This window comes from Eptesicus fuscus, chromosome 22 (genome assembly GCF_027574615.1).
Source record: "Eptesicus fuscus isolate TK198812 chromosome 22, DD_ASM_mEF_20220401, whole genome shotgun sequence".
Taxonomy (NCBI): Eukaryota; Metazoa; Chordata; class Mammalia; order Chiroptera; family Vespertilionidae; genus Eptesicus; species Eptesicus fuscus.
This window is the reverse complement of record NC_072494.1, coordinates 5981910-5999534: the sequence shown is the minus strand read 5'-3', so window position 1 is coordinate 5999534 and position 17625 is coordinate 5981910. Positions and strand designations below refer to the sequence as shown.

The 17625-nt window shown below is 50.0% G+C and overlaps 2 protein-coding genes across 2 annotated transcripts in view; both read right to left on the bottom strand.

Moving 5' to 3' along the window:
- GNAI3 (G protein subunit alpha i3) overlaps positions 1 to 8724 on the bottom strand; it is a 33415-nt gene extending 24691 nt beyond the window's left edge. The window contains exon 1 of the mRNA XM_008147121.3: positions 8474 to 8724. Coding sequence (XP_008145343.2) covers positions 8474 to 8591 — 118 coding nt within the window. The 5' untranslated portion in view covers positions 8592 to 8724. The remainder of the gene's footprint in view (positions 1 to 8473) is intronic.
- A 4305-nt stretch (positions 8725 to 13029) lies between these two features.
- GPR61 (G protein-coupled receptor 61) lies at positions 13030 to 14476 on the bottom strand. The gene has a single exon (XM_008147120.3). It carries the CDS (start codon positions 14383 to 14385, stop codon positions 13030 to 13032), a length of 1356 nt encoding a protein of 451 aa, XP_008145342.2. The 5' UTR covers positions 14386 to 14476.
- Positions 14477 to 17625: the final 3149 nt, after the last annotated feature.

Below are 17625 nucleotides of genomic sequence, written 5' to 3'. Positions count from 1 at the left end.
GGGATATCAATACATGACTAAAACAGAAAGCCATGGACAGTGCAACATTTCCATAATAAGTTTTTGGAATTCAATGGAATACTGTTTTAATTTTAAAACCCAACCTTTACAGAAAGGTTAATTGTAAGATGACAAGAATCAAGCTACCCCGCTAATTGTAAAGAAGTCTGATTTAAAGGTCCCTATATCACCAGTATAGTAAGTGTTAACCTCAGGCCACCTAAACAAAGCAGAAGATACAAGCACAATTTAAATACATAAATAGAGTGTATGTTTTGATCATGGTGAGACATGCCTGACTCTACAGCTGGAGATTTCCCTGAGCAGCTAGAAAAAATTTAGAGCACTGTCTACTTTTATGTTAAGCAATTCTGAGATGTAAAATACTATCACTTAAAAAAAAAACAAACTAAGACTTTTGTTATGAATATTAAAAACATTAACCATTTGAGTAGACTTGGTGACAAAAAGAAGCAAACAATGAACACTAATATCTCAGCTAACCTTCAACAATCTTCCTTAAACTTTTAAGTACCTCCTGAGTCTAACTTGGAAATCAAAGGGAATTCATGTCTGAAGTCTACATCCTCCTGAAACTTGTCTAAGATCATTAGGCCATTTTTCAGATACATGTCAAACAAATTTGGTCTTTTGGGAATCCTTCTTTGCTTAGTTCATATTAGCTATATTCATTTCTGTTACAACTTAATAGCAAATCATGGAAAATAGGATATTTCATTTACACAGAGGACTGTATCAAAACTAGAATGATTAAACAGGGATCCTAACACAATGTTACTCAGTTCAAGTAGCTTGAATTACAGAAATGATACAGATGATTGCTAAGCAGGTAACAGGATAGCCTGGATAGATAAAGGCTTAAAGATAACTCTAACTTGCTAAACACTGAAAAAGAAATATACCAAAAAGTAAGACAGTTTAAAAACTGGAGGTTAAAATCAAATACTAGAACAATTTATTTTCTTTACATTCTCTTGAACATTTACACTATGGGCACTTTATGTAATTTATGTCTTTCAGGTTTTTAACCTCAGTTTTTAACTATCTTCCTAAACATCTTTATGTTAAACTAAGTTCAATCAAACTCAAGAATAAGAGAACTAGCAACAAAAAAACAGCCCTCTTTATAATTTGCTAAAATACTCCATCTGGTTGATAATATTAACTCCACAAAGGACCCTGAGATCAGGCCTCATGCAGAACAAGGAAAATGAAGCTCAGCGATTAGGACTGATCTCCCAATTTTCAGTCTCTTTATTTCTGTATTCTGTTTAAATTTTAAAACAAGCTCCAGTAATCTGAACAAATTTGGAGTCCATTGCTCTAGACCTTTGTCTTTGTGGCTAACATTCTCGCTCCTGGGTACTCAGAGCATCTCTTCTTCCCTTCCCCACCCTCCCTGACAAGTCCCAATCCCTAATAAAACAAAACTACACTAAGCCAACAAAACATAAGACAGAGCATGATGGCTCAAATCTATGAGCTATCTGCTTTGCCATGTTTTTACCTACTCACTAAACAAACAAACAAATAAGCAAGATTATCAACAAGGAGCAAAATAGTCTGTTTTACCTCTTCCCTTAGTTTTGGACAATTTTCTGGTGCTCATAAAAATAGTAGGGGAAAAAAGTCAGGAAAAAGCTGGGATGGTGAAGCACAGATCATGTACTGATTATACGCATTAAAAAATTAGCTCCTGAATTAAAATAGAAAGTAATTAAATTCAGGTGAATTCGGTTATTTAATAGTAATTAAATAACTCTTCTGAGTTGGATGTGTTGATAATGGGAGTTTAAAATCCTGCACCCTACCTCAAGTTGAATTTAATTACATCTGCCAACCATACAAAATGACAACTTAATATTGAGAATTAGCAGGCATGTTCTTGTGAATTAATGAAAAACTAAAGCGTTGTTGTTTTTTGTTAATCCTCAGCTGAGAATATTTGGGAGAGAGTGGAAGGGAGGAGTAGAGATAGAAACATCAATTGGTTGCCTCCTGGACACACCCCGACCAAGGCTAGGGATCAAGCCTGCAATTGAGGTATGTGCCCTTGACCAGAATCAAACTCACGACCCTTTAGTCTGTGGGCCGATGCTCTAACCACTGAGCAACCCAGCTAGGGCTAAAGCAGGGATAGTTAGTTCTTCAATATTTCACCTCATTCCAACTTGTATTTAATGAGTGTCGACCACATTGCAGGATTGTCATCTATTAATCACTAACTCTATCCACCTGTTATATAAAGCCTGTGGCCATCACACCGAACCACCGCTCAGCAGGAGGATGCGCATGCGAGGTGGGCGGGGCTGCGTGTGCAGTGAGGTGCATGCGGTGGGCAGGGACTTGACTCTGGGGGACTTGACCGGAGGCGCGGGTGGGTTTGTGGGTCCTGCCTGCCGTAGCAACAGCAGTGGCGGCAGCTGCGGGACTCTTTCTGGGTCCTCCAAGCCACGGGACTCTGGGTCCTGGGTCTCACACGATTTTGCGCGCTGGGCTCCATTAGCCTTAATAGAGAACTTGACCCCCCATCTTTGAAAGGGTCAGACTAACGGAACTCATAATACTTCATCAACCCTGCCATATTCCCACCGCCGCTGCTAGATAGTGGTGGGCACCTGACATGGCTGAGCCAATCTGACATTCTTTCCCAGGAACCTGAAATGCGGATCCTGGGAACCTGACTCCGAGGACATGAAGCACTTGAACTACCTGGTCAAACAGTGTGGGAGCCAGAGTTGTCAGAGTAAGCCAAAGCTGAAAATTGGGGGTGGGGGTGGGGGCAGGGCCAAAGAAGTCATCAGTGAGCAGAGAAAGCTGATCTGAAGAGGTGGCTTACCAACAAAACAGAACAAGTGACTATTCTGTCCTGGGAGGAATGGTGGAGATAGCACGCATCACAATCCTTACACACGGGGCCCGGCTCTGTTCCTCTCTTGTCTATCTCTGGATGTCTGATGCTTATGAAGCTGCCCACTGTATCCTTTCAGTAAACTCCTCCTTGATTGGGACAAGTGGGAGAGAGTTCCTGTTCCCTACAGGCCAAACACCTTAGCATTATTTATAATATAAAGATGAGAAATAGCGAGTCCTCTCGGTCCTCAAGAACCATGTAGCTAGGAGCAGGTAAGTATAAAAATAATCATAATATAAGGTAGACAGACTATAGGAGACATCAAAAGTACTATGAGATTTCAAAGAAAGGGACAGAACATCAAAAAGGTTTCACGGAGGAAAGGGAACTGCACAGTAATCATAACAGATGGAACTTCGGGATATTTTTAAAATGCATTTACTAAGAGAAAGAAAATGATGGGACCCTAAGTCAGTCAATAACAACAAAATTTTACAGGTCCAATAACGCCAATATCTGGTAACAAATGATTCATAGGACTTGGTGATTGACTAGTTGTAAGGATGAGAGCAAGAGAAGAATTAAAAATCTAGCTTTGTTTTCAGTCAAGAAGACTTGAGAATGATGATGCCAGAACAGGCCAGTTCCCGACAGGTGGACATGGGGGAGAGAAGGGACGTGGGGAGGGAAGTTCTATGTTAGGTTTATCAGCCTGAGGTAAGAGGTGGCCGGCAGGTAATGAATTCATTGGGGAAACAGGAGAAAGACAAGCCATCTGAAGCACTGGAAATAGGTTTCTCAAAATTCCAAGTAAAAACTGTCCTCTAAAAGAGGAACTAACCACTCTTCCCAGTGTCTAGGTTTTTTCTTTTGCATTTGGAACTTTCCATTTTTGCGCAGCTACTGACTCTCCTGGTCCCAATGAGGGACTTTAAAAGAATGGAGGGCAGACAGTATTGTGGGAAAAGAACGTGAGCGAATCTATGGCTCCTCTCCCCAGGAAAATGCTATAACCACAAATTTTGCTAGCAATTTATAAAAAGCCATGGATCTTCTGAAGCCCTAAGGGGTACACCCCCCACACACACACCCCAGGTTTGTTTGTTAAAGCATGCCATGGAAGAAACCAGAAAGGAAGAGAGAGGGTTGGGGGGAAAGAGGAAGTACCTGCCAAGACCCACCCACTCCCTTTTCCTTTCCCAGCAACTGGGGATGAGGCTCAGCACCAGGGGAGGAACTGAGTAAGGAACACAGGTCTTCGGGTTTCGCCAAAAGAGGAACCACTTTCATAGAGACAACTGGCACAGAACTAAAGGACTTTTTGGTAATATTGCAAATAAGTTTAATAGGCTAAAAATTATTTTTAAAACAACACAGATGCAGCCCTGGTTAAAAGGTTCCATACCCTATAAATTCTAATAAGCACTAAGCACCCTACTCTCTGTCATCCCTACAGAATTAGCCTATTCGGGGAAGATTACAATCTTATAATTCCTAAAAAGGACCACATTGTCAGACTGCAGAATGATGAGTGCATTTAAATAAAAGACACAAAGAACAGTAAGTGCTTATAAAAAACAAACCTATTTTTATAATGAGAATTTCTACTTTTTATGCCAGTTTTTTCCCCCTCAGAAACAAGATGCATCCTCACAAGAAATTTAACAACTGTCTATGAATCTTATGCCAAAAAATGGCAAACATTGCAAAGGATATCATCCTATGAGGACATAATGTATATGGTACTTATCAAGGGACTGCCTAATTTTCAATGAGCAGATTCAGCCAGTGATACACAAATATTTAAATGTGAATCATGGGGGTGGGGGTGGGGGCAGGGCCAAAGAAGTCATAAGTGAGCAGAGAAATTCACAGGGTTTAAGTGAATTAGATGATTCCAACTATCTGCATCTAATTCACACAGGGTTTAAGTGAATTAGATGATTCCAACTATCTGCACGTAACTTAGTTTCTGCCATGCCGCCACTGGCAGAATCCTAAAGAACAAAGCATCACCCTCATTTTGTATAATGTTTGCGCAAGATCTGCTAAGAGGAACTACAAGAAATGAAAATCTGGAGATAGCACAGGAGTAGATCACGAAAGAACTTACAAAACTAAGTGATAATATTTAATTTCTTCACCATAAAGGATTGATATTTACTAAACTTCCTTGAAGATCTTTAAAAAGAGTATATTAATATTTGAAAAATAATTAGATATCTGCCTGAAACACCTTTGAAAAAAGTAGCTAAAATGATAAGCTTCACAAACATTGTAATAACAGAGGTCACCATTTACTGAATATTTGTTTGCTGAGCATTTTACATGCACCATCTCATTTCATATGATCAAACAGGCATCATCATTCCCACTTTGTATGTGTGAAAATTAAAACTCATATGGTTGTTACATGCTCTGGGTCTCACAGTTAATCAATGGAGGTGGAACTGAATTTGGTTTTATGTGACACTTCTTTTTCTCAAAAGCAGTGCTATTGTCCGTTATACCAGCGCGTCCCAACTTTGCTACATCATGGCACACACTGAAAAGGATAATATTTGTGCAGCTTATTGAGGTAAGCTGGATATGTCTTTCACATATCATAAAATTATGACATGAAAAATCAAACACAAAGTATTACAGATGATATTAAATACTAATTAGTATAAATCTTCCAAATGAAATATTTTCAATACCAAATTCAGAAATTTTACAGAGGAAATCATACCAAAATTATCATTTCAACTGTTGTAATGAAAAATTATAAAAATGATTTAAAATTTCAAAACTATTTTAAAAGTCTGCAAGCAGCACACCTGTATGCCATCCTATGCACTGCACTCTGATTGGAAAGCTTTGCAAAATATAATTTTGTCTTTCTATAGAAAATTATGATTAAAACACTAATCTGGCATATCAAGATCCTTCCAATAATAGACCTAAAGAAAATTCAAATAAAAGGTAATAAAACAATTATAACATGGAAGTGTTCCTTAACTAATTCAGCCCACACTAGTTTCTTAATCTGAATTTCATAGTACCTGTAATCTGTAACATTCATTTTGATTTAATAACAAAAATAACTAATATTCACCGAGCTAATACAGTGTACCACGCTGTGTTCTACTTCACATTATTACCATATTTAATCCTCACAGCAATACTATGAAATACCTCTATTTTCTCCATTTTAAAAGATGAGGAAGCTGAGAGAGAATTGTGTAAATAACTTTCCCAAGGTTAGAGCTGGTGAATGAGAATTAGAATGTGAAACAGTCTGACTGCAGAGCCCATGTTGTTAATCACTGTGCTAACCTACATCCCTGCGAGGAAGAAAATACAGTAATATTTAATGAACACCTATTATGTGCCAGGAGAGACAAGGGCAAGTAAATAGAGCTCAACTTAGTCTACACTTGTCAGCTTCACAGTGATGAAGTAAAAACGACTTACATGTACATCCAGGAGGTATTCCACAGCAAAAAGAAAATTCTTTGTATACGGTGATGGGTGCGTTTTGCTTAAAGAAACAGCAAGGGAGAAAACTTGCATTTCATATGTGCGTTATGATATGGTTCCAGCAAGAGCATCTGTATCCATAACCTACTTGAAGTGGCTGATTAAACTTGCTCAAGCATATTAAAAAATCTTACTTTAAACAATGAAATTGAAAAAAATTAAAAGCAAATGCTTTAGTGCTTCGATTTTTACTTACAGCTTTTGAGGTTTCCTAAGTCATCATATGTTTCATTTGTTTTTAATTAAATGCACTATTTAAAAGTCCTGAATAAAGATTTCTGTAGACATTTGGACAAGTTCCGCCTGCCAAATCCTGCCACTTGGAAGAAAGCCTCCCAGTTTGCAACTGTATTACCATCGGCTAATGCCCTGAGGGGACCTCTGACGGGCAATATAAATCAAAACACGCACAGAAGGTGAGAGACACCTTTAATTTTACAACCAGCTGATCAATACAGACGATGCTAATGCCCTGAGCATTGTGATTTATATCAAACACCTGAAAAGCCCCACGGAGCAATGTCTGTCCAATATTAATAGTATTTAAAGAGCATGTGCCAAAGGGCATGCTCATTCACAAACGGTACTTGTTTCACAGAGAGCGGCTGTCTAGAGCTACAGTGTGAGTTCATGCTTTCTGAAAGATCAGGTGTTCAATCTGGAAGCTCAAGCTCGAACGTGTAACTTGCCCCCTCCATCCAGAAAGCTGTTACCAGGGCGTCTGCAATCTACAAACCACCAAGCAGGTTAACAGGAGGAGTGACAGGCGCCCAGCACATCCTGGAGCACAAAAGCAGGTGAGGGTGGCACCTCTCTCAAAGCAACTTCTTTTCCTCAAAAATCAATTGTTTTAAAAAATAAAGTTCTACTGCTTACAGAAACCATGACTCCTACTTCTTCTCCAACAGATCCCTAGAAATTACTTACAATGAAACAATTGGCTTGATTTAGTGACAAGCTGATGCTAGAGTTCTTCATAGGGCTTACTGAGCCTCTAGAAGCCAGCCTCTCAAACACTTTTAAAACTAATCACGCTGAGTAAAATGCATCTGACTTTACCTAAAAGCCACTTAAAACGAATGTGGGGTAAAATAAGCAGCAATTCCTGAAGTCAATGCTCTTAGTTCGAAGGGACCAAAAAAAAAAAAAAAAGAAAAGAAAACGGCTCACCAGAAGTCTGTCCCAGTCTTTACAGTAAATGTCTGACTCCTTAACTCATCCTAAGGTAACTCCACTCCCACTGCCCATCATCCCTACCAACTGCCAATGCGGACTGGACTGTCCACTACGTCTTCGGACACAAACCTCAAGCAAGGCCGTCCTTAACTTTCCTCGGCTCACACCATCTCCCCTTTTCAAAACCAAGGGCAGGGGTGATAAAACCTTAAGGGGATAAAAAGGATAGAAAAAGGTGGAAAAACAGACACAGCCTCTGCAACCGAACTCTTTTCCTTTATACCCGGGAACTTGTCACTTTTTTAGCTCGACCACACACCTTCGTGTGCCTGGGCAAGCCAGGGTTCTTCCACCTTCCCTCCTGTGCAAAATGCCCCCCCTCGAACACATGCCGGGGCCTTCCGGGACCCCTCTGGCCCAGCCCCTCTGTGTGTATTAACCGCTGAGCCACCCGGCTCGGCCCTGCCATCAAGCATCACCTCGCTCCGAACTCTCAGGCCATCATACAAGCCCCACACACTCTACCCCGTCCTCCTGGCTACCCACCACTCCAACTCCCCTCGAAAAACCTTCCCTAGGTTTTTAATCCCCTTCCCTTCCTTCGGGAGCCTTTCCTATACACCCCACAGTCCCGTCTCCCCGCACTCCCAACTCCCCTCGCTAAAGGCAAGTCCACTCGGAGGCACACCCTCTCCCTAACTCCCCCCACCTGAGAACCCCTCTCCCGCATCCCGCCCTGCGGAGACTCGGCCGCCGACCCCACACCCGAACCCCTTGCCCGTCACGCCCTCCACCCGCTTCGGGATCCTCCCCGCCAGCCCGGCCGGACGCCCCTCACGGCCCCCCGCAAGCGCCCAGGCCGCCCCGAAAGCCCCGCCGGCCCCGCCCACAGGCCCTCACCGAGGAGCAGCAGCTTCACTTCTTTCGCCGCTTTCTCCCCGTCCTCGCGCAAGTTGCGGTCGATCATCTTGCTCCGCTCCACCGCCGCCTTGTCCTCGGCGCTCAGCGTGCAGCCCATGGCGGCGGCGGGAGAGGGGACCAGGCCCGGGCTCACTCACGCACCGCGGAGACTGTGCGGGTCGGCCGGCCGAGACGGCGTCTGCTGCTGGGCGGAGGCCCTCTCGGTCAGCTCCCGGAGCGCCCGGAGAAACCGGATATCCGGTGTTTACGCCACTTCCGGAAACGCCCCGCGGCCGGTACGGCTAGAGCTGTTTCAGCTGGGGGAACTGGAGATGCAACCGGAAGCGGAAGTACGGGAGGTGAGGGAGGGGGAGTTGGCGAATCCCGGCGGTGGTTCTGCGGGCGGTTCCAGGACCCGTGGAACTCGCCTTAATCCCTTTGCGTGTTTTCGGCTGTCATATTTAAATAAATGCAAAAAAAAACAGGGACTGGCTTCAGATCATGGCGCCTTCCCCAGGGCACAGCCCCGCTTTGGATGAGGGTTGAGGGGAGGGGGAGGATTCCTGTTAAGAACCCACAACCCGCCTGGGAATTGCTGCCGGGAATTTCTCTCCGGCCAAACCCGGGGTCCCTGGCCAAGTGCAGGACACGTTCTCCGCCCGGGCCTACCCATCCAGATCTATGGGATGGGAGCAGACCTCAGAGCCGGGTCCTGGCCCCGCTCCACCGCTGAGATCCGTGAGACCGACCGTGCCCGGGACTGGGGCGATCCCTTCCTCCCACCTCTGTCCCTCTGCCTCCTGCTCGCTGGTCCTCGTGCCGTTACGTGCAAATTTGTGTGGGTCTGAGAATTGTCCAGCTCCTGCGCTGTTGGCACAGGGCTACTTGGAATCGCTAGCAGACTCTCCCTGAAAGGTAAGCGTGTAAGTTCCTCCATAGAATTCCCACGCTGCCTTTCCCAGGACAAGCCCGTTCGCGCTCAGCAGCTCATTCTGCCCAAGGGCCTCAGGACTTCTACCAGGACTCGCCAGCCTCAGCCCCACACCCCGAAACAAACCAGTGCACCCTGTGAATCTCCTAAAGTTTCCTGTTGCGGTGCCACACAAAAAGGGAAGTTCTGGTGAAACTGGCCTTTCAGTGCTAGCAGCACTTGGAAAGTAATAAGTCCCCTATGAAAGTCCCAGACTGATAGCCTCTCCACTCATAATCCTGGGTGCTACCGTGAAGGTGACCCTACATTACCTTTTCTCCCAATAGCCCCACACGAACTCTCCACCAAACAGTCTAGGGAGGGGAACTCTTGTAGCCCCAAAAACTTTTCCCTGTGATTAAAAATTATTTCCCTAATATACCCTAAGAAAGGTTCCATGAGAGCCACCTTCAACAGCCTCCACCCCCGTAACTTCATACCAGCTTTTTTCGAAGTTTGACAAGACTCCTATTCATTCCCTAATGACTGTTAGAATAAAAGGGACATGTTTTCCCATAATCAATACTAATGGGGAGGGAAAGGGCAAGAGGAAAGGGAAGAAAACCCAGTATTTATTGAGCACCTACTTGCCAGGTATGGCTAGGTGCTTCCACACGTCATCTCCTTTAATCCTCACAACAACCCTGCGAGGTAGGTAATGTTATCCCCACTTTCGCAGATGAGGAAATAGGCTCAGAGCAGTGAAGCATCTTTCCCAAGTTCACACCGTGAGTAAGTAGGTCTGTGTGACTCCCAAATTCGCCCCTTTTTCTATCACGCCGCTGTAAGGTGTTCCCTGGGGAGACCTGACACCAGAAGGTCTTCCTCTAGGATTGAGAGTTACCCCAACACCATCAGGGTGCAGGAAAAAGCCAGACAGGACGCTTGTCTCAGCCTGCTGGTTCCTCAGGGGATTAGGGGCCCAAATGTTTCCAGGAACAACTTTCACAGCTAAGGATTACCTATCGAACTTGACCAGCCGACTAGAAAACTCCTGGAAGGTGGTCATGGCAGAAACTGTTGGGAAAGTTCTTAGCATAAGAGAAGAGGAATGTTTATTTCCTTCATGATTCACTTGGGGGAGGGGGGTGAAGGGGGGGAATAAAAGGCAAACGAACCAGCGTATGTCAAAGTCTGTAATAAACGCCAGTTGAGATCACAGGTGTCAGGAAATTTCAGCCTGAATTAGAGTTATCCTTGCACTTAAAATTTTCTCCTTTGATGTATGGGGAGGAAGGGTTGCTGGGCAAAGTCAAAGAAAAAAGGCAAAAGAAATTAACAAAATGGCTCCCAGACAATGTTTAATGCCCCCCTCCTCCGCCCTGCACCCCGCCCCCCACCCACACACAGAGGCACCTTTCCTATTTCCACTGGCTCACACTGCCACCTGCTGGCAGAGTTAGGGCCTACTCGCAGATCAGTGATGTTGAAAGAGGTTTTCCCTCACCTAGGAAGGCGAGTCCACCGTTAGGAGTTTATCTTAAAAGGGAAGAGAGAGGAGAATATGTTTTGCAGTCACAAAAGACTCCTGGGTGTATGTAGTAGCTAAGGGACTCCTTCAATGTAATAAGCGCTGGATGAGGAATACAAAAACCTGGACATTTCCCTAGATCTAAAGGGGGAAAGCTGTTGGCCCATTTTCATTTAATAAATTATTTTTTTTCCCTCAACTAAGTTTTCGTTTACAACCCACACACTTTCCATAATCGGCAGGAAACCTCCGTGGTAAGTATCTTGCGGCCACGGACTGAACTCTCAGAAGTTAGAACCATGTTCCTATATTCTCCAGGTTATTTTTTTCACAGAACTCTCTAAGGCTTTACCAGATGTAAACGGTCTGTGAAAAATACAAGGGACTTGGTCAGATTAGACTCTGAACTCCTTGAAGACAGTGACGTCACATCCTGTGTGTGGGTATTCAACTATGATGCACTGCATTGAACTGGAGGCGTCAATGTTGATATCAGTATAACTTTTGTAACAAAAAGTATTTATTGGCTGTTCAAAGGGGAAACTATCCCACTCCCACCGGGCCGTCTTCCCCTTGGGTGCTCAGTGAGCCAGGAATTGGTTCAAATACAGACCACACCACCGCCTTGGCCCTGCCTCAACCCTGTACTGTCACCTGATTCAGCTGAGGGGAGTGGGTGGACAAGTAGTCCCAGGTGGATGTCCTGTCCAATCTGCAATGATCCCCCCTCCCGTGAGAAGACCACCACCGATGCCAGCCAACACAGTTCCTACAGTATCAACCAGTGCGCAGCTGAGCCCCGCTCCTGTGCCCTCTCTCCAACCCAGGGCTGCCGATAGGAGAGAGATGTAAGTCTTTGTCACTGAAGCTAATTTTGAGAGCGATGAATGGGAGCAGGGAGGCATTTAAATGGACCATGGGAACCCCACCCGACCAACCCATTCCCAACCTTAGTCTCTGTACCCGATGGTCCAGGGGCTGGAGGTGGGTCACGGCCGTGAGGAGAGAGGTCAGGGAGGCCAGTCCTAGGGGGGGGAAAGAAAAGATTCATGGTGTTATTGGTAACGGCGATCACCTAGCTTCTCTGTACCCCACCACCTTAACAATTCAACTCCTACAGCCATCCAACCCCCAACCTTTCCACTTCTTTGTCCTAAAAGACAAGGAGGAAGAGCCTTCCTGTCCTATTCTTGCCTCTGCGGAGAGGGACCCCCAGCTTGATGCCCCATGTGCGGGAGAGAGACAGAGCCATGGAACAGAAGGGCTGTTCCCAGAACAGAGGGCAGGAGGGAGCCGCTCCCTGACTGCTGTTTCCCTTTGCTTCTGGCCGAACTCGGGAGAGGATCATGCCCCGCTGGCCCTCTCCCTTTAAGGAAACCGCAGGCCTAAGCCTAGGAAAGGTCTATGTCAGGCGTCCTCAAACTACGGCCCGCGGGCCACATGCGGGTGTTTTTGCCGTTTTGTTTTTTTACTTCAAAATAAGGTATGTGCAGTGTGCATAGGAATTTGTTCATAGTTTTTTTTTAAACTATAGTCCGGCCCTCCAACGGTCTGAGGGACAGTGAACTGGCCCCCTGTTTAAAAAGTTTGAGGACCCCTGGTCTATGTACTCACATCGAAACACGTGGCTGGAATAGTTCTTTTTAAACCTGGCCAGGAGAGGAGACCACGTGGGTCATTTTCTTACCTTGCTTGGAGGCAGTTACTGCCCTGGACAAATTACCCTGAAAAATCGAAATATCCTGAAGGGTCCCCAGGACGACTCCAATCCCGGCCTGCCGCCCTGCCTCCTCCAGCTCCTACCCTCACGAGCGTCCCCGCTTCCCGGCGGGGAACGTTCACTAGTGGAAAGACATCCATCTTCTCACCTTCGAGACCCTTGACTCCCGTCACCATCTCACCAGGTCCCCTCCCCCAGTAGTCAAGGATCACAGCCATGTCCACGGCGATCGCCACGTGTCCATCCTGTCGGCTCTGTTCCCGGCCCAGAAAACACTAAGCAGGGGCCGCGTGCAGAGGCCCCGCCGCCCCGCTGGCTGGGAAAGGTGAGCCACGCGGCGCTCCTCGCGGTCCTGACCGGCCCGGCCCCCCTCCCTCCGCGAGTCCAGCCGCCCATCACGATTCAGGCCGAGGCGAGGGGGCCGGACGGAGGTAGCTGTCTGACATGATGATGTCGCTGGTGAGTTGCTGCTCCAGGAACTCGGAGGTCTCCTCGGCGATCTGGCCTGGGATCCGGAAGTCCACGGCGGCGGGCTCCTGCTTGGGGCTGGGGAGGGGCCGGGCCGCCCAGGACTCCGTGGAGCAGCCGGTCCCCTGCAGGAACTGCAGGAAGTTCTCCTCGATGGAGCCCTCCCGGCTGGGCAGCCGCAGCTCCTGCTCGGGGGCCTGCTTGAAGAAGCAGACGAACTGCTTGCTGAGCTCCCCCCGGATCTGCCGGTTGAGGCACCCGTAGAAGAAGGGGTTGGACGTGAAGCAGAAGTAGCCGATCCACGTCACCACGTTCTCCACCTGCCGCGTGGACGTGGGCTGGGCGCCCAGGGCCGCGTAGAGGTGGAAAGAGAAGTAGGGCAGCCAGCAGAGCAGGAACTGCCCCCCGACGGCCAGGAGGACCACGGCCGCCTTCCCGCCGCCGAACGTCCGGTGCGGGGTGGTCTGGTGGGCCCCCGAGCTGGTGACCATGGTGGAGCGGCTGCTGAGCGACTCCGAGCGCTGCCGGGGCGTCTCCATCCACGTGGGCAGCGGCCCGCGCTGCATGGCGGCCACGCGGGCCACCCGGAACATGCTGCAGTAGACCACCAGGATGAGCAGCAGGGGCAGCAGGAAGTAGAGGACGGCGAAGACCACCACGAACAGCTGGCAGTAGGCACTGCGGCTCCACTGGAGGGAGCAGCCTGGGGGGATGCTGGGCACGCCCTCCTCCCGGGAGACCCGCCCCAGCACCGGCACGGCGGCCATGGCCAAGGCCTTCACCCACACCCCCACCAGCACGGAGGCCACCAGCCCCAGCGTCATGCGCACCTCGTAGCGCATGGGGTGGACCACGTAGTAGTAGCGCTCCACGTTGATGGCCGACACGGACAGGATGGCCAGGCTGACGAAGCACACGCTCAGGAACACGTAGAGGCGGCAGGCGACCTCCCCGAAGAGGTCGTGGTCAAAGAGGGCGGAGCTGGAGAGCATGGCCAGGGGCATGAGGGTCAGGGCGGCCAGCAGGTCCACCAGGCAGAGGTGGAAGACGAAGACGAATTTCCGGAGGGCGGGGGTCTTGGCGATGACGGCCATCACCGCGGCATTGCCGGCCACGGCGGTCAAGTCCAGCAGGAGCATGAAGAAGAGGGCCACGGACTCCGAGGCCACGTCCCGCAGCCCCACCTCCGGGGCCCCGCTGGCCGTCGAGGGACCCGGGGTTTGGGGAGCCCTCCCCAGAGCGGAAGAGTTCCCTGAGGACTGGGGGATGGGTGAGGACTCCATGGGGCCGGAAGAGGACGCCCAGGGCACCTCCTGTCACAGGCCCATCCCCCATCCTAGTCCAGTGACCCTGGGATGGCGAGCCCAGGCCCAGGCTTCCCAGCGCGGGGTGTGGGGGTGGCGGGAGCGGGCACCTCCTGCGGGAGTCTCTCAGACACGCTCTGGGGGCCAGCCTTGGAGGGAGGCGGGGCGGCTGGACGGAGCCCCCGGCCAGTAACGGGCTCAGGAGCTCATCATCTCTCCGCCAGGAGGTAGCTCAGGGTCTGCCGTGGTGACCATGACCTTGGAGGAGACAGACGTGAGGGATGGGGGAGCCTCGCCCACTCAACACTCCTCCTGCCGACTGGTCTCCGGCTCCTTCTTCACCACTTCCTTTCCTCCGTGGTCCACGCCCTTCTCCCCTGGCAGGGACGCCTTATCCAGAGAGGCTAACTCCGCTCCCCTGGCCCAGGGTCCCGCTGAGCTCCGGGACAGCGCCCCGGGCGTAAGGCTGTTCATGTACGTTTCCCGGTTTCTCGTCTCCTCACGGCGGCAGGTGCAGGTGGGGGCAGAGAGAACACGAGGCCTGGGAATTACCAACGCAGTGACGCTGCCGAACTTCAGCTTCCTCATCAAGGCATCTGTAAACGAAGGGAACAATGCCGACCTCACAGCCGTGTCGGAGCACCCTGAGGTTCCGTAATAGGAAGACCAGTGACGAGCAGGGACCTGCTAAGAGGCCTTCCGCCGGCCAGGCCCTGTGCTGAGCACTCTGCAGAGTGACCCGCAGGCAGCCCCGTCCGGGAGGTAGCACCCTGACTTCCGTTTTGCAGCCAATGACATTGAGGCCTGGAGAGGGCGACTTACCGAAGGTCACACGGCGAGTACGTGGCAAGGTCGGCTGCCACGCCGCGTTCAGTGGTGCCTCCACAGCGGCCGGAGCGTCTCGGCGTGCAGGGAGGAGCTGTCGAGTGTGAACCGGCTCTAAAAACGTCTCTCCCTGCGCTGGGGCTACGCTGGAAGGAGATCCCTGAAAGCGGACGGGCGGCTCTAACACACCGTCCCCGAGACCAAGGGCTGATCCTTTCGGGGGGAGGGGTAAGAGGGAACGGGCAGGCCCTGGCCGGGGAGCTCAGCTGGTTGGAGCATCGTCCCACTACGCCAAGGCTGCAGGTTTGATCTCCACTCAGGGCACATGCAAGAGTCAACCAGAGAATGCAGAAATCGTGGAGCAACAAACCTCTCCCTCTCTCTCTCTCTCTCTCTCTCTCTCTCTCTCCCCTCCCTCTCTTATTCTCTGTCTAAAATCAATACATTAAAAAAAAAAAGGAAGCTTGGAGTTTAGCTCTTTGAGCTTCCACTACCCCCAAAGCTGGAAGGGCAGAAGTCACTAGGAAGCTGTCCCCCCGCACCCACTCCATCACTTCCCGAGGCCACAGTGTCCCTGCAGGTGGGAGGGGAGCTGTCCCGAACCTCCCAACCCCCGGGGCCCCAGATCTCTGGTCACTGGAGGTGACCACCAGAGGACCCCAGGCCCAAAGCCCTCTTGTTCCGGGACTGTTACCACATCACAGAACGGGGGGGGGGGGAGCGGGGGGGACAGGCATCTGGGTAAGGGGGTAGGTGCGAGAGTGGGGAGATGACCTAGATCGTGAAGGTCGGTGAGCATGAAGCAGAGAAGAAACTGGGAGAGGGCGTCTGGGGTCCCCGCGTCTCTCCTGCCTCCTGATCAAATGGCAGCTCAGCTCTGCTCCCTGTGCTCCTGAGCCACGCTGAGTTTGCAGACAATTGGAATAGGTGCCCGACGTAAGTTTCATTGTTTTCACCCCCAGATACCATTCCTGCAGCCCAGATCGCCCCGTCTAGTGTGCTGAGGTATGCAACTGAGAGGCGGACGGCGCGCATGCCAGGCGGAGGGGCTTTCTGTGGACACGTCACAAGTGGCCCGGGTCCCGGTTTCCTCGTCTGTGAAAAGCGAGGACTGGACTAGCCCATCTCCAAGGTTTCCCTGTGTCAGTGGTCGGCAAACTCATTAGTCAGCAGAGCCAAATATCAACAGCACATCGATTGAAATTTCTTTTGAGAGCCGGAAACCGACTTCTGCGCATGGGCCACGAAGTTTCCATCGCACTGTACGTGCGCGCCCGCACGTGGTATTTTGTGGAAGAGCCTCACTCAAGGGGCCAAAGAGCCGAGTGTGGCTCGCGAGCCGCAGTTTGCCGACCACTGCTCTATGTGATAACTTTCAATGACTCTGTGAGCTCCTGGGCCACCGAGGGCCTGGTGGTTGCTCAGTGTTAAAACACCACCATTTGGGCCCTGGCCGGTGGCTCGGTTGGTGGGAGTATGTCCCGTACATTGGAGGGCTGCAGGTTCGATTCCAGGTCAGGGCATGTACCCAGGTCTCTGGTTCGGGGCATGTACGGGAGGCAACTGATCAATGTTTCTCTCTCACATCCATGTGTCTCCATCTCCCTCCCTCTCCCTTTCTCTCTCTAACATCAATAAAAACATAACCTCAGGTGAGGATTAAAAAATTTTTTAAAAACACCCCCTACCACCACCATTTCTCTGACTGCAGGAAAGAGGACCAGATGGGCCCCAATCCCCCTGCATGGTGACAGCCAACTCCACCCTTGGTTCGGGGCAGCACCACCAACCTTGCCCCCCTTCCACGTCTAGCACACCGTGCAGGCACCGGGGGCTCCGGACAATCTTGTGAATGGGATCAAACTCAAGTCGAGCATTTGAATCCCTGCCGCCAGCACCTCCTCCAAGGAGGCTCAGCCGCTGTGTGGAAGCCAGGAGCCTCTCCTGGAAAGGCTGCCCTGGGCTCCTGGACGCAAGGCAGCCCCGGCTTTGGACAACTGCCTGGAGATGCGCCCGGCCCCGGGGCCTCCAAAGCCCATCTCACAGCTAAAATGGCCACAGAGATTCCGAGGCTGCAGAGAAGGGGGAGAGAGAGCCCCGACGTGGAGGCATCAGCTTCTCTCACGAGACAGTCTCCCAGGGAAAATGCAGAAGGAAAGATAGGGGGCATCCTCGCCCTTCCTCCCCAGGCCATGGCTCCCCAGCCCTTCCACCCGGGAGAGGGCCCAGGAGCCGTGGCTCCGAGGCCCTGGGAGCCGGAGGGCAGAGGCCCCCCCGGGGCCGAGGGGCGTCGGGTCTGCCAGCAGGGCCCCCCTGGGTCCCGGACGGAGGGAAGCAGACAGGGTTGCCACGTGGAGACGGGGGCAGGGGGTGGGCGCTGTGCAGACATAATGG